The following is a 16,291-nucleotide window of genomic DNA, read 5'->3' as shown; positions in this document are numbered from 1 at the left end:
ATTTTATCCCCCGAGATGTACCAGGGTCCTGGCTGGCCCAGGCTGTATGGTTGCTGACCCCTGGTGCCAAGCTATCTGCTGCAACATTGTATTAGCAAAAGAACCCTTGTGGTTCATTGTACAAGCACAATATTTCATAGGTGTGTGCCCTTAGTATCTATAATAAAACATCAATAAAAATCAAGACTTCAAGATTAGCGTTTTTGACTGGTTTATATCCTTTCCCACAATTATTAGTCAGTTTTGTACCTGTTAGGTTGAGGGAAGAGGGGATGGTACATTTTCATCAAGAATATAAACCATATTACAGTAACAAGTATATTTTTAAACAGCCAATACTCCTGTTTCTTTTCTTAAAAGCAAACAAATGTCAACAGAAAAACAGTAGCGAGCAATACACCTTCTCTTCCCAGTTCTTGTATGCTTCAAAGTGATTTTTACTGAAACTATTCTGAAAGAAAGTAAGTAGATCTGATAGCTAATCTGTGCTTTTTTAAAAAAGCAAATATGTGATTGTTTTTAAAGAAGAGCGAAGGACAAACAGTTAAGTTTTTAATCAACAGGAAGCCACTTTTCAAGATTATTGCACTCAGATTATTGGTACCATCTGCTACTAATTGTAAGTATATTTCATTAAATGATTATCAGTTCCTTTATGCTTCATGGGTCTCCATCTGTATACAGCTAATTTTATTCAGCTGTTAATTTAAAATAATTGGTCTTTTACAATAGCACCCTGTCAAAAAGCATTTTTGCCCCCATTCTGTGCCTCTGCCAATTTGGTGTTTTATTTTTGCTGCATAATATAGGTGTGCTTCACAGTTATTCAAAGCATAGAGCATTTTTTAAAAAATGAAAAAGTAGTGTTTCACTTGCATTGGCTGTCTAAACTGTGAGTTACTCTGGTGACATTTCCCCGCTTTAATTTCAGTTTTTCATTTGATATTTAAAGAGTCCCTCTTTAGGATGGTTGCAATTTAAAGGTAATATATTCCTCCTTTGACACAATAAGAAGCGAGCTGTTTCAACTGATCCTTTGCAGAATACATTTGAAGGTTAAGTAACTGCAGCTCTTGGTTAATCCAGGGTAATCTGCTCTTACTAAATGGATGCCTATGTTCACAGCCGTGGCACACAGAGGGAGTGCCTAGGAATAAAAGATTTTAGGTTTTGGGTATATCAATTGTCCTGGAAGGAAGTCATGTATCTGATTGCTGCTGTCTGCATTGTGATGAGCTTTTTGGAAGAAGTCGATAGTTTCTGCCCATCTCAGTGCACTTGCATCTATCATGGCAGAGGGGACGACACTGGAACAAGGTAGGCTTTTCTTTTCTGTTCTGTTCAAAAGAAAATGCTACTCAGTACAACCACAGGAAAGCAGCCGATGAAATTTCAAAAAAAAATTCCAATGCTACTAGTGATTGGTGTAAATGCTACAGTGGTTCATGTGCTTTGCAAGTTATTTCTGCAGCAAATTAATATACCAGGGGAGAAATTAGAATTCCCACCCCCCCACCCCGCTTTGCACTCTTATAGTAAGCTACGTGCATAGGCAGGGTAGCTGGCCGCAAAGTCTGATCTAATTGGATTGCAGTAAAGGGGGCTGAAACTGCAGGGGGGAAATGTCAATACAAGCCTATACATGTCTACTCAGAAGTAAGCCCCACTATACTCATTGTGGCTTTACAGGTGAGTGAGTGAGTATAGAACTGTTTCCTTCATTGCTTGAGACAAATGCCCTTAGAATCTACATCCTTCTGCAATGCCAGTATTTTGAAAATAGTTTTAAAGAACATCTAGTCAGTGCACATCACTTTTTTACAGTTATTCATTCCGTAGGGAAGCCATATTTGAAACAAAGAAGATACTGATATCCAGGTCCAGAATTCTATGAGAGCAATCGTGCCCACGAATTTCAGCTTTGCTCCATTCCAGAATGATGGAATAGAGAAGGATGGTGCACTGAGTCAAGAGAAGGTTCAGGGACTTGATTGTAGGCCAGAAGCTATTTGTGCAACCCAGGCTTAAGGATGCAGTGGATTCTGTGGCCCCACAGCAATCATTTGCAAATATGGTGGGGCAATCCATTGACAGAAGCCTGTTTCTTCAGCGGGGGTGGGGGTGGGGTCCCTCAGCAACACCACTGGAGTGAAGTCAAGGTCTGGAAACTTCAACACAATTTGTAATGATAGATTCAAAACATGTCTTTTATTCTCAATTTGGAAAAGAAAACAATGTTCATTTAGTTGTATTGTACCTTATGTGGGACAAACAAAGGACATAAAAGCAATACAAACATCTGCAGTTTGTATTACATTGTTTGCTAAATAGTTGACTACTTATTGGTTTTATCTTTTTTTTAATCGTGAGTGGCTTTGAGACATTGATTTGCTTAAAGTGACTAACATATGTTAAGAACTGTTGGAAATAATGGATGGTACAGCATAAGGTGAAACACAAATGAAAGTAAAAATCCAACTGTCTAGAATTTCTAAAATGATATTTTTAATATGATAGGCTTAGCCTTTTTGGACCCTGCCTCAGCAGCTTCATGGAATTCATGAGAGGATGGTTATTTTCAGCACCTGCAAATATCATTTAGTTTATTTTTTTGATATATTTTAGTTTTCTAAAGCCAGATATAATGGTTAGCTAGAAAAGGGGTTTGGTTTTAGGACTTGTGCAGTTCTTTTTTTCTTGCACAGATATGCTACAATCTTATACCGGTTTCAGTGGGAGTAGATACGCTTTGAACTGCACTGCCTTATCTTCCCAAATGCCATCGAGTGGGGGAAGGGAACAAAATGTCAGCTCAATTAGATGAAGTGGTTTTGAAAACCCTTCCTTCAGAAAATAAATTCAGAAGCATTCCAGACGTTTTTTGAGTCTAGATATGTTATAAATTGTGCTTGAAGGTTCTTTGGCTCTGGTGCTCCACATTTAAGGTTTCGTTTTCACTATTTGTTCTTACATAATCCTATTGTGAACTCATTAGTGTTTCTCTGGTGGGAGATTCATGGAATTAGTGGTCAGTTAGAAAAGGGTCTTTAGGAATTGTGCAGTTCTTCTTCTCTTGCACAAATATGCTGCAATCTTATAACAGCTTAATAAGAATAGTTAAATCATGTATGCTGTCAGCCATCTGGCGTTGTCCATGCCTGTGTTCCTTCTTGAATCGGGCTTAGCCTCTGCTTGTGGCCTCTGGTAGGTGATACCACAAACGGCAGATGAGACTGTTAGGCACGAGGCGCTGGGCCTTGTTGAAATCCTGAGTAATATGCTTATGACCCCCGTAATAGAGGCTATAACTTAGTTTTCAAAACCAGTTTATTTTGGATGGCTTTCTCTTAAAGGACACCTAGCACGTCTGATTACATTTCATCACCATTATTATTAAGTGTATCATGCTGTTTTCCTGTGTGGTGTTTTAGGCTTTGAATGATCAAATTTTTATTGAAATGTGATGTTAGGTTTTATTGTTGTTTTAAATGTAAGCTGCCTTGTGAGGGCCTGAAAGGTGGCCTAGGGATAGATAGAAAATAAAAAATGATGGGCTAAACCAGTTCCTAGACGGTACTATTGTACCGTCAGACGGCAGGTGAGGGGAGCACATGGTTAAGCAGTGGAGTAGGGTGAGGGACGGTGTCATCTGCCCTCCTCTCAGCTCTGACTTTTTCTTACACCTGAGGAGAGTAGCTGATGCTCAAGTAAATCTGCCTAAAACATCAAGCCAGGTGAGTGTCTGAGACTGTTGTGTCCACCCAATTTGGAGGAAGTGTGTCATGGGCACTTTGTATATGTACCTCCAGAAGGACCACAACACCGGCTGAAGGCAATCGGTTTGGTGTGAGACCAGTGGGGACGAAGAGTGGTTGTCACCATCTGTTTTCAGTCTCCAATTCCTGTCATCCCCAGCCAGTGTTGTTCAGCACCATGTGGACTTCCTCTGGTGTGGGCTACATCCTCCTCTGCTCACTTAACATCAACCTGCAGTGAAAGAGCAGACTTGACATGACGGTTTGAAGGGTTATTACAGGCTTCCTCAACCTCAGCCCTCCATATGTTTTTTTGGCCTACAACTCCCATGATCCCTAGCTAGCAGGACCAGTGGTCAGGGATGATGGGAATTGTAGTCTCAAAAACATCTGGAGGGCCGAGGTTGAGGAAGCCTGGGTCATCATAACCCCCTTTATACTGTGCTATTGACTGGGTTAGGCTGCAATCCAAGCCCTTGGCTAGCAGCAATGGGGCTTAACAGTGGTGTAACCACTGTCACATGCCAGGGCAGAAGATGGGTGAGGAAGAGGAAAATGCCTGTCTGCAACACAGGTTGGCAAAGCGAAAAGGCCCATCCTGGGCCCATTGCCATCATGTGACTGTGCTATGGCCCTATTGACACTGTACATTTCAGGTAGTATCATGCCACTTAAACAGCCATGGCTTCCCTCAAAAAATCCTGGGAACTGTAATTTGTTAGGAGTTGTTAGGAGGAGACCCCTGTTGCCCTCAAAAAGCTATAATTCCCAGAGTTCCATGGGATTGTTCGTTAAACTACTATGGGACTTATAGCTGTGAGGGAAATAGGGTTCCTTGAAAAATTCATTGAAAATAATTCATTATCGCCTCTCTTTCTTTTTGTTTTACCTTAGGTCTGTGCTGTGCAATGATCCTGATATGTTTGAGATACCTGTAAATGTTCCAGTGGATACAGTGAAACTCCGGATAGAAAAGACTGTCATACGAAAGATCCCGACTGAAGCCTTCTACTACCTGGTGGATCTCAAATACCTGTGGCTTACCTACAACTCTATAGCAAACATTGACACGAGCAGCTTCTATAATTTAAAACTATTGCATGAATTGCGCCTGGATGGGAATTTGCTGTCGAGTTTCCCTTGGGAATCTTTGGCTGAGATGCCTAACCTCCGAACACTTGACTTACACAACAACCTAATGACCAGCATTCCTGCTGAGGCCGGCAAATATCTGAGGAATCTCACTTACCTGGACATATCTAGCAACAAATTAACCTCTCTGCCATCAGACATCTTGGATATCTTGCTTCCTTTTTCTGAAACAGGATTGCCCAGAAACACAGAACCCAGGAATGCAGACTCCATAATACAGAGGGTCATATTAGGTAAGCCGGCAAATATCGTGAAATTCCTTCTTTGAACTGTGCCAGCTGGCATGAATCTTGAATGAGTCCCTGAGCCATTGAAAAATAGTTCTGGCCATACATTTCTTGCACTGCTGTTTCCCTAAATTTTAGTTTGGCATTTTAGCATGAAAGGAATGTGAGAACAGCAAGATCTGGAACTTGGTTAGAATACTTTGATCAATGCTGTCTATTGTGTTGATTGGAGCACCCACAATTCCTATGGTCTGCTTTGCTGACTAGCGGGAAGCACTGCCACTGCTTGTGTGCCTTGTGAGCTTTTGATGTGCTGACCAGAACCCCCTGCAGATGTGCATTGCTGTGACATGTTTGCTTTAAGCGTCTTAAAGGAACTGACCTGACAAAAGTTCCATTCATGATCCGGTGGGGGCGGGGCATACACAAAGTCATTGGCTTTGGTATTATAACCACACATGTGGGTTCTGCAACAAAATGTAGCAGTGTCATGTGATTCTGCTCAGGATACTCTTTTCCAGGACATTCCATTCAATTCCCAACCCCAGTTTTCTGTTTTCTTCAAGAGGCAGTCAGTATTCCATGTCCTTTGAGCTCCTCACAGAGCAGCTTTGGAGTGGGCTCCCTAGTTTTCCACCTCTCTAAAGATTGTACTTTTGCACATGTGTTCTACAATATGCATGGGGGCAACTCTCGAGGTTTCACAAAGCCTGCTGTTACATTTCTCCTGTGCAGTGATGGGCTGTTCAAGTAGCACATACAAATATGTGCCAGGTCAAATATGCACCATTGTCCACATTCAGAGAATGAGTTTGCTAACTTTATGTGTTATATAGCAGTGTTTCCTAATCCTTCAAGAATTGCATATCCCTGCTGAGAGTTTAGTCTTACCTGAATACCCCTTCTAGGACAAATATAACTTGGGGGTAGTATTAATAATACGATTTAACTATGATAAAGTAAAATAAAAATATTCTGCTGTGCACCCTTTAAGACCCTTTCATGTATCCCCTGGGATGCATGCACTACGCTTTGGGAAACACGGTTTTTTGGGTTGTCCAAATTCCAAAGTTATCCTTGCGGGTGACTTTGCTAGACAACTTAGGTAGTACAAATCGCTGTTCAGCAGAGGGTGCTGTTCCTTTTATAGTTGGAACTGAGCACCAGTTTCTGAATGCGCCACTCTGAAGGTTATGCTGTACACATGACTTTTAAATCACTCCTCATTTCTCCTGCGGATTGATTCTTCTCTTGCACTATCTTCTCATAAATCATTGCTGCTGATCCTGATTCAATATCAGGTGCCTCCTCACAAATTATCTTGTTTTGCATGCAGAATTGGCAGTGCCAAAAGCCAACAAAACAAAAGTCTGGCATCTCCAATTCTAAAATAAAACTCAGTATTGGAAATTCTGGGAGGCATTTAAGGTTCCTTGCACTGTTTCTGCACAAGGGAGCTGGTGCACAACTGCCCTGAATTAGGGATTCATTTATTGAATCAGCTGCAATAGAGATTCATGCCTAGAATGTTGTTTTTGTCTCTCCTTTCCCCCATCTTTCTTTCTCCTGTTCGGTAGTGCCTATTCTTTCTGAATTTTTCTGCTGGGCCCTTTCTCAATGTTCAGATCTGCACGAGTTGTTTTTTTTAATTATTATTCTTATTCTTTATAATCACACTTTCCTCCAGGCTCATTGAATAACTTACAAAAAAATCATTCAGTTGAAAATCTAACTATAACATACATCAAAATCACCCTCCTATTAGTTATGCATTACAGTATATTCTTTTGTCCCTACTCATTTATCCTGTTTTTTCCCCCTCCCTCCCTCCCTCCCTCCCTCCCTCCCCTATAACCCCTCCCCCCCCATTGTTCTCTCTTCAAATCTTTAACCATGTGCACAGATTATTCATTCTAATTTGAATGCTTGGGTTGGCTTCCCGTCTGCACAGATTTAAATATATTTACTGGTGCCTTCTACTCTAATGATAGCATCAAAGTTTGGAATTAAGTGAACATAGGAAGCTGCCTTCTACTGAGTCAGACTATTGGTCCATCAGTATCGTCTACACTGACTGGCAGCAGCTCTCCAGGATGTCAGGCGAGGTTCTCTCCTGAGATGACATGGATTGAACTGGAGACCACCTGCATGCAAAGAAGAAGCTTTAGCACTTAGCTATTACGCTTCCCAAAAGGCTTGTAAGGACAAACTTAAGAGTTTGCAATTCCAGTTGTCACTACTGACAGATACATCTGAGTGTGAGGAAAAAGGGGAGCAGGCAGCAAAATGAGGCACACGGATTGGTGGGGGACATTGATTGGTTAGTGAGATGTACCTGGACTCATCCTTTTTTCACTGAAGTGTAATGTGGTTCAAATTTTGGAGTGGGCTAAAAGGAGAAAGTACAATGGGAAGATATTTCAAAATATTTCAGGCAGTTGGCCCATTGCTATCTGTCCTCTTTACTTCCACGACTTCCACCTTGACAGAAACATTTTAGGGTGTGGAGAAGAGAGAGGGAGGGAGGGAGATGTCCTCATCTTACAGTGCTGGGAGAGACCACTGATCCTAGAGAGTCACTGTCAGTCATTGCAGACAGTACTGAACTAGATGGATCAAAGGCCTGGCTTGGTATAACTTAAGCTCCCCCCCCCCCCATGTTGTCAGACATAACTTCAGCTGCTTAAAAAATGAGAAGCAGGATGAGGCTAAAAGAACAGCGCCAGATAGACTGGCACTGTAGGCTTATTGCTAAGACATTGCCTCTAGTGTCTAGTGGAGGCTTCTCTGTTAGGGCAAATGGGACACAACCCACCAACCTGAGCCTTGAGTCCTCAAAGCCCACTTTCCTACTGACAACCACTCCAGGGCCTGGCACTGCCTGTTGGCTTCCTCCTCCCGAGTCTCAGAGTTGACCCTGTAGAAACTCAGGAGGGAGGAGGATGGGGACAAGGCTAGAATTAGCTTGCTCTGCCTTTCATTGTCTCTACCTGCTGTTGGGCTCCCTGCCCTTTGTCCCAGCTGTGCAATGGTCTGACTCAGTATAAGGCAGCTTCCTACGCTCCTATCCCTGCCAAGAACCTGCCCATGTAACTGATGCCTGCAGAAAGCAGGCTTCACCTCTTCTGCCCATCAGCTTCCTGCATTGGCTGTGTAAGCAAGTTGCCCGCAGAAGCTGGCAGTTGGTATTTTCCTCATGCTTGTGGATCTCTGGAAGGCATTCAGTTGGCCACTATAGAAAACCAGACCCCCTGCCACTGAGCTATGGCCCTTCCCTGTCATTTCTTATGAAATATTGTGTTTCTCCCAAGCTAGCTTTTATCTGAATTGAGAAAAAGAACGGCCTAGCTGTGTTTTAAGCCAGCAATATGTACACTGAGTTGCATTGCTAGCAAGACTATGAGCATACTATTCTTCTGTTTTCAGGCTTGCAAGACAACCCATGGTATTGTGACTGTCGGATTTCCAAGCTAATTGAATTTTCCAAAATTGTGGACACCGCCATTTTGCTTCTGGACCCTTTTGTGGCTTGCAGTGGACCTGAGAGCCTGGCTGGGATTTTGTTCCAAAGAGCAGAACTGGAACAGTGCTTGAAACCATCCGTCATGACTTCGGCCACAAAGATCACCTCGCCCCTGGGAAGCAACGTCCTACTGCGCTGTGATGCAACTGGCTACCCCACCCCACAACTCACCTGGGTTAGGTCAGACAATGTGCCGGTGAACTACACAGGTATTGAGTCTCAAGCAAAAGGGAGACTATAGGTCATTTTACCTTGAGTTGACAGTGACCTGTGAGATCACTGAGAACCAAAATAGGGGTGTAGTCATCAAGAGTGGTGGGCTGGAGTGCAAATGCCCACTCAGCCATGAAGCTCATTAGGTAGTCTTGGCCAGCCACTATAGCCCTCTTCGTGCATTACTCATGTGTAGAGAGGAAGTGTGGTGAAATGGATGGCAGGGATATGAATGATGCTTCTCCTGCTGCCCTCTCCTTCCTTATGTTGAACACCACTCCAGTCTCCAAGTGGTGTGAAATTCCAGGGCTTCCAGGCACTTACCCAGGGTCTGTGTTTCCTTTTAGAAATGTATTAGATCTTTTTTATTGGATGCTGCTGGTCTGAGAGGCAGAACAAGAAATCAGTTTTTATAGATCATTGTATGTAGGGCTGACTTGGATCCTGTGCCATTCAACCAGTTTCACATACCTGAAACAGATTTACAGCCCACCCTTGCATACATTTGTTTAGAATCAAGTCCTACAGAGTCCAGTGGATTTTGGATTAAAATACGATATACTGCAGGAGAAATGTTTCTTCTAAGATGGTGTCTGAATAATCAGACTTAAAGGTTTTCAATGGGACGGGTTGACCTTAATCAACTGATTGATCTTAATCAGTGAAATGTTGTAGCCCTATGAAAAAAGTTCCTTGTCATTTGAAATGTATGTTGTAACACCACAAAAAGCACACTAAGGTAGTATGAATGCTGCTGCTTCGTGTTCAGGTTATCACACTCACCTGCATTGAATTGTTTTCCAGTTATTCAAGAAAGTCCTGGTGAAGGTGTAAGATGGTCCATCATCAGCTTGACAGGCATTTCCTACAAGGATGCAGGTGACTACAGATGCAAGGCCAAAAATTTGGCTGGAATGTCAGAAGCTGCTGTTACAGTCACTGTTGTTGGCGTTGTCACCACAACTGTTTCTCCACAAAAGTACGGGAAAAAGACTGCAGCAGACCAGCAAAACACCACCCAGGAAGAGGTCAAACAAGAATCCTTGAATGCAACCACCGCTTCTCCTTCAACACTGCCTACAAGCACTTCTTCTCCTACAACAGTGGCTACCAGTGAAAGGCCTACAACTGACAGAAGCAGCGACAAAAAACCACCCAAGTCAATGCCAGATGGAAGAAAGAACGCCAAATCAAATACAAACGGAGGCAAGAAACAACCAGGTGATGTCAGCAAGAAGGATGACGGGACATCCCTCAGCGCAGCAGCAGGAGCTGAAAAAAACGGTGCAGTAAAAAACCTAAGAGTAATTCCTGAAACTGACGAAAGAGTGACCTTAACATGGAAAACTGCCAATGTCACAAGCAACTCTTCTTTGACTGTGTTGTACTCAAAGTATGGGGAGAAAGACATGCTGCCCCTGAGCACTGACCCCTCGAAAAACAAAGTCACCATAGATGGTTTGGAACCCAGCACACAATATATGGCCTGTGTTGTTCCCAAAGGGACCCCACCTACGAAGGACCAATGCATCATTTTCTCCACTGATGGAATTACCATGGAAGATGATTATCAGATTCCCATTTTGCTGGTAGCTGGTGGGGTGGCCTGTGCCGTTGTCTTACCGTTGATATTTTTCTTACTGTATAAAGTCTTAATGCTTCACAGGAAACCAAAACCTGTCAGGGAAGATGACCTTGAAAAAGAGACTTACGTCAAATTTGAAACCCTTTCCCTCAAACCACGTTCCGTGGTGGCAGGTGGGGAGCTTTGGGCTCGGCGGAACACCGATGAGTCAGAAAGACTACTGCTGTGTTCTAGGTCAAGTATGGATTCTCAGATGACCTTCAAAAGTGAAGGCTCAAGGTCAGAGTACCTCTGCTGACTCTGGGTGTTCTGCGGACCATCTGAAGATCCCTACTGGGGAATAGGGGAGTGACTGCAGCCTTGTTTCAGATGCTGGATCAGTGCCAGTTATAAAATGTGAGGATTAAGCACAGCAGCATTGAATAGAAATCAGAATCGTCTTTGGTGGGACAAATAGGGGGGGAATGCCTCTTTGAAAAGTGACATTTTTGAACTTTTTTATTATTTTTGAAGCATTCTGCCTGTTTATATTCTGTCTTTTTATCAATTTGCTCTTGTTCAAATGAAAGATTTTGTGTAAAACATGTACCACCAGCCTGTCCATTGCTATCTATGTTTCTTGTTTTTATATAAACTAACTTTAGATTAATAGGCATTAAAAAATACATTTTTCATGTGCAGTTAAAATGTTAGATTTCTATGCATGGACATTTGACAGATAAAAGGGCCACAATCCAGCACAACTCATTGAAATAAGTGTGGATTCGTTGGTTTAATTCTGCTTTTTGAATTGTGGGCGAGATGTCTGGTGATAAAAATGTGGTTTGTGTTGTAGAACACAGTTGAACATTAAATAATGCCTTGTTTTGATATGCTGTTTGATATGCAGGTTGGATCCAGACTAAGTGACCTACTTAGGTCCCATTCACTTCAAAGGAATGGAAGGATAACTAAGTAACTGTGGATCCAACCCACTTAGTCAAAATTCATGGCTTTTTTTTCCTTGTGAGAAATTATGCATCAGCTGTATATGATGGATACATTTGGGAGAAGTTTTATCTGCATTCTGAATTTAAGGAAAGGATGAATATATAGAATATATAGAATTTTGTAAGATACAAGTGTTTTGTTATACAGAAGTGCATAATAGCCTCCCCAATATAGGGCACTTCAGATGTTTTGTACTACAACTCTCATTTCTGCCTGCCTGCCTGCCAACACATTCATGTTGGTTGGAGGTGATGAGAGTTGATGTTCCAAACATCTGGAGGGACTTGGTTGGTGGCAGCTAGCGTAGAAGATAGTTACAGTAATAGTTACAGTAATAGTTACAGTAATATATTCCTAATTTACACTGTAATCCAGTTACAGATGGGTAGCCGTGTTGGTCTGCCATAGTCGAAATAAAAAAATTCCTTCCTGTAGCACCTTAAAGACCAACTAAGTTAGTTCTTGGTATAAGCTTTCGTGTGCATGCACACTTCTTCAGATACACTGAAACAGAAGTTGCCAGATCCTTCTATATATTGAGAAGGTGGGGAGGGGTATTACTTAGAAGGGTGGTGGGAATCGGAGATTGGCAGATAGCTGAGATGAGCCTGTTGACGACTCTTAACGACTGTAATAGGTCTTACAGGAAAAGGCAAGGGGTGAGAAGGTGAGAAATGGCTTAGTCATTGTCAGAGCTGCTTCCAGATCCTAGCTCACAGAGGATCACGCTAGCCAGCGATCATTAAATAAAAGTCTTTATTGAGTTACAGTTTCCATTCTCAAGCTGCTGCGTGCAACTCTACGTCTCATGGTTAGATCGGCGAAGCTCCATCTGAGTCTCCGCCCCTTGTACACCAACTTAATATCCTAGCCTTGCTCCACCTTTTCCGCCTGACTGTTCTTCTCTGGGTCCCTCTGCCCCCCGGGGTCTCTTCCTTCCGGGATTCCTCTGACGCTGACGCTGACCCCCCTGACTCTTCTCCCTCCTTTCGGCGGGCTTTAGGACCTGGCTCCCTTTCCGGGCTGCCTACTGCGCCACCTTCCTGTGCATTTGAACTTGGCACGCGCGCCCAACCTTCCACCTTCCGTCTGACCGTTTCTTTGCTCCCCGATGGAGGTGTGGCCACTCCTGACTCGTGCCCCCCCCCCTGTTGTGAGCTGCCAGCGCTTGATCCCTGGCGCCCTTCCTCTTCCCTGCTCTCTGGCGGTGACGCTGGTCCTGATTTCCAACTGCTCCCCTCTGAGTCCCCTCTGGCTCTATCTTCCTGGGGTGTCCCCCTAGGCTCCCCCCTTGCCCTGGCCACTGGTGCTCCTTTCTGTGAATCTTCTGATTCACTGGAAAGACTCGGAGATCTCGGGTCGTCGTCATCACTCATCTTTTCTTCTGCCTCCTCTCCCTCGCTCTCTGTTTCCTCCCTTGCCCTTGCCTCTGCTCCTGAACCCCTGACATCCATCCCCCCCTCGAAGCCCCCTCTTCCCCCCTCCCCTCCTTCCGGTGCGGGATCTGGGTGCTGCCGTGTCAGGGGGACGAATGTCGGATACAGTTCGCTTCCCGTGGCGGGCCGCCATCCGAAGTCTTCCGGTTCTTCCTCCCTGCTCTCGTTGACGACGGTCACCTCCGCTTCCATCTCTGTGCCGCCGTGCTCGAAACCCGGGTCGTCCCCGAAAACGTCCATGTCCGTCTCTCCCTCGTTGCCTTCTGGAGACGTTGCTCGTCCTGGACCCTCCAGCCACCTTCTGCGGAACTGCTCCTCTGGTCGATCATCCCACCAATACGAGGGTTCTGAAGCAGATCCCGAGGGTGACCCCTCCGGGGAACGGGCGTCTCGTGTCGGTTCCTCGTCCGAGTCGAACCCCCGGAACGTGCTGGCTGAAAGCGTGGGCGTGAAAAGCCAGTCGTCGAAAAAGTCTGCTGGCATTGGCCTATGTGGGAAGAGGGCATGAAACTCTTCTTTGAGCAGAGGTTCGTCTAAAGCGTAGCCCGGCACCCAGCTGTTGGCACTGGCCGGGGTGCCCTCCTTGGCGAGAAGGTATTCTACCCCCTCTTCCCCCCATCTGGAGTCCAAAATCTCCGTGACTTCGTTGATGCGCTCCTCCTGTGCCACTCCCCCTTGCCCGGTTCTCTCTCGGAGCGGACCCGGTGCCGTTCCTGGTTCCTGAAACCTGTGAGGTGCCTTGTAGGGAGTGAGCACCGATCTGTGGAACACCGGATGCATTCTGGAACCCTCCGGAAGAGCCAGCCTGAAAGCCACCGGGTTGACCTGTTCGTCGACTTGGTAGGGCCCCAGTTGTTTATGCCCTAGTTTCTTCTTCGCCAACGACCTGGCCGGCACTGCGTGGGCTGCTAACCAGACCCAGTCTCCCACATGGATCTCTTCGCCAACCCTTCTGTGTTTGTCCGCTTGTACCTTGTATGCGTGTTTAGCCAGCTCCAGGTGCCGCCGCAGCTGATCGTGGACCTCCTGCAACTCCGACGCGAACGCATCTGCTGTCTGCGGCTCCCCCTCCCCCATTCTTTCCAGTCCCGGGAAGGTTCTAGGGTGCCTCCCGTTGTTGGCGAAGAACGGCGTGACCCCCGTGGACACGTGCTTCGTGTTGTTGTAGGCGAACTCGGCGAGAGGCAGGTAATCCACCCACGTCGCAGGCTGTTGATTCGCATAACATCTCAGGTACTGCTGCATGATGGCATTGACCCGCTCCGCTTGCCCGTTGGTCTGCGGGTGTCTAGCCGACGCCAGGTTGATCTTGACGTTCAGGAAGCCCATCAGCCTCTGCCAGAAGTTTGAGATGAACTGTCGCCCTCGGTCGGACAGAATAGACCGCGGCAGACCGTGAACCTTGAACACGTGGTCTATGAACAGTTTGGCGGTTTGTTCCGCCGTGGCCACCTTCGCACACGGAATGAAATGTGCCATCTTGGAGAACAAATCCACCACCACCAGCACAGCCGTCTTGCCCCTCGAGCTGGGCAGATCCGTGACAAAGTCCAGGGCCACTCTCTCCCATGGCTCGAACGGAGTTTGCAGCAGTTCCAGCAGTCCGGCCGGCGGTCTGTGCACTGGTTTGGACCTCTGGCAGGTGTCACACCTCGCCACGTAGTCCGCGACTTCCCCTCTCATTCCGGGCCACCAGAAGTCTCTGGCTACTAATTCCACCGTCTTCTCCTTGCCAAAGTGCCCGGCAGTGGGCGCGTCGTGCAGCTGCTGCAGTACCTTGGCGCGAAGTTCGTCTCCCGGCACGTAGATGGCCCCTTTACGGATGAGCAAACCATCTCGCAGCTGGAACTCGTTGGTCGCTGCCGTGCCCCTGTGCACCTCTGCCATCTTTGCTTGCGCGAAGGAGTCATCCTGCAACGCTCGTCGCACCGCATCCAGGTCAACTGTCGCCGCCGCGCACGCCCACACTGTCGGTGCGAAGATGTGCATGGCGGCCGCTGGCGTTGCCTCCTCCAGATACTGTGGCTTACGGGAGAGAGCATCCGCCATGATGTTGGTGTCCCCCAGGACATACTCTATTCGGAAGTCGAAATTCGCAAAGAACTCAGCCCAACGTATCTGCCTCTGGTTCAGGAACTGTGCCGTGCGCCAGTGCTCTAGATTCTTGTGGTCCGTGCAGACCTGCACCGTGTGCTTGGTGCCGATCAGGAAGTGCCTCCACGCTTTGAACGCTGCATGAATGGCCAGCAACTCCCTGTCCCAGATGGTGTAGTTCTGTTCGGACTTGCTGAGCTTCCTTGAGTAAAACGCTCCCGGCCTCCAAACCCCCTGCGGGTCTTTCTGCAGCAGGACTGCTCCCACGGCTCTGTCCGAAGCGTCTGTCTCCACCCTCATCGGCCTGCTGGGGTTGACATGAAGCAGCTGCTCTTCCGACGCGAAGAGACGCTTGAGTGCCTGAAAGGACTGCTCCGCCTGCTCTGTCCAGATGAACTTCTTTTTCTTGGAGCTGAGCGTGTCCGTGATGGCCGCTGTCTGCATCGCAAAGCCTTTGATAAACTTGCGATAGAAGTTCGCGAAGCCGACAAACCGTTGGACCTCCTTCCGGTTGCGTGGGCTTTTCCAATCCAACACTGCTCGGACCTTGGCGCTGTCCATGGCGAGCCCTTTATCAGACAACTTGTAGCCCAGGAAATCCACCTCGGTCACGTCGAATTGGCACTTCTCCAGCTTGGCGTAAAGCCTATGTTGCTGTAGCCTGCTCAGCACTTCCTTGACGTGTCTGTCATGCTCCTGCTGCGATTCCGAAAAGATCAGGATGTCATCCAAGAAACAGACGCACGTCTTGTAGAGGAGCCCCGCCAACACGTGATGCATGAAAGCTTGAAAAACGTGGGAGCCATTTTGCAATCCAAAAGGCATAACTCTATATTCGTAGGTGCCCAGGGGCGTGAACATGGCTGTCTTCCACTCATCTCCCTCCCGCATGCGAATGAGGTTGTATGCCCCTCGCAGGTCCAACTTGGTGAACACTCTGCCCTTCCGTACCTTTGCGAGGAGGTCGTCGATTCGGGGCATGGGGAAGTCCGATGGCTTGGTCACACTGTTCAAGATGCGAAAGTCCACTACAAGTCTTTTTTGGGGCGTGTCCCGCTTCTTAACAAAGAATACCGGACTGCCCCCCGCTGCCTTGGACTCTCGGATGAAACCGCGCTCCAAATTATGATCTATGAACTCTTTGAGTTCCTGCAGTTCGTCCTCAGACATGGAATACAGCTTCCCTTTGGGCAGCGCCGCCCCCGGCAGCAGGTCAATTTTGCAGTCATATGGTCTGTGGGGGGGTAGCCTGTCTGCCTCCTTCTCGCAGAAAACCTCCAAAAATTCTGCGTACTTGTGGGGAACCGCTTGCAGCG

At 46.3% G+C, this 16,291-nt stretch overlaps 1 protein-coding gene across 7 annotated transcripts; it reads left to right on the top strand.

Moving 5' to 3' along the window:
• The first annotated feature begins 169 nt into the window (after window positions 1-169).
• LRIT3 (leucine rich repeat, Ig-like and transmembrane domains 3) lies at window positions 170-11,325 on the top strand. 7 transcript variants are annotated; one of them, XM_081020298.1, is made up of 4 exons: window positions 170-619; window positions 4,650-5,140; window positions 8,561-8,866; window positions 9,675-11,325. In XM_081020298.1, the coding sequence occupies exons 2-4, from the start codon at window positions 4,675-4,677 to the stop codon at window positions 10,751-10,753; spliced, it is 1,851 nt and encodes a 616-aa protein (XP_080876424.1). In that variant the 5' UTR covers window positions 170-619; window positions 4,650-4,674; the 3' UTR covers window positions 10,754-11,325. The 7 variants fall into 7 exon arrangements, with proteins under 7 accessions (XP_080876424.1, XP_080876419.1, XP_080876421.1 ...); XM_081020293.1 differs by lacking the exon at window positions 170-619 and adding an exon at window positions 627-1,317; XM_081020295.1 differs by lacking the exon at window positions 170-619 and adding an exon at window positions 1,515-2,074.
• The last annotated feature ends 4,966 nt before the right edge of the window (window positions 11,326-16,291 follow it).

Source organism: Podarcis pityusensis (assembly GCF_964106645.2).
Source record: "Podarcis pityusensis genome assembly, chromosome: 9".
Taxonomy (NCBI): Eukaryota; Metazoa; Chordata; class Lepidosauria; order Squamata; family Lacertidae; genus Podarcis; species Podarcis pityusensis.
The sequence above is the reverse complement of the archived record's forward strand: the minus strand, read 5'-3'. Positions and strand labels throughout refer to the sequence as shown.

Coding starts and splice junctions, on each gene's coding strand:
- LRIT3 (XM_081020293.1), top strand. CDS start 1,106: ATGGATGCCTATGTTCACAGCCGTGGCACACAGAGGGAGTGCCTAGGA. Junction 1,318..4,649: donor GGGGACGACACTGGAACAAG/GTAGGCTTTTCT, acceptor GTTTTACCTTAG/GTCTGTGCTGTGCAATGATC. Junction 8,867..9,674: donor TGTGCCGGTGAACTACACAG/GTATTGAGTCTC, acceptor ATTGTTTTCCAG/TTATTCAAGAAAGTCCTGGT.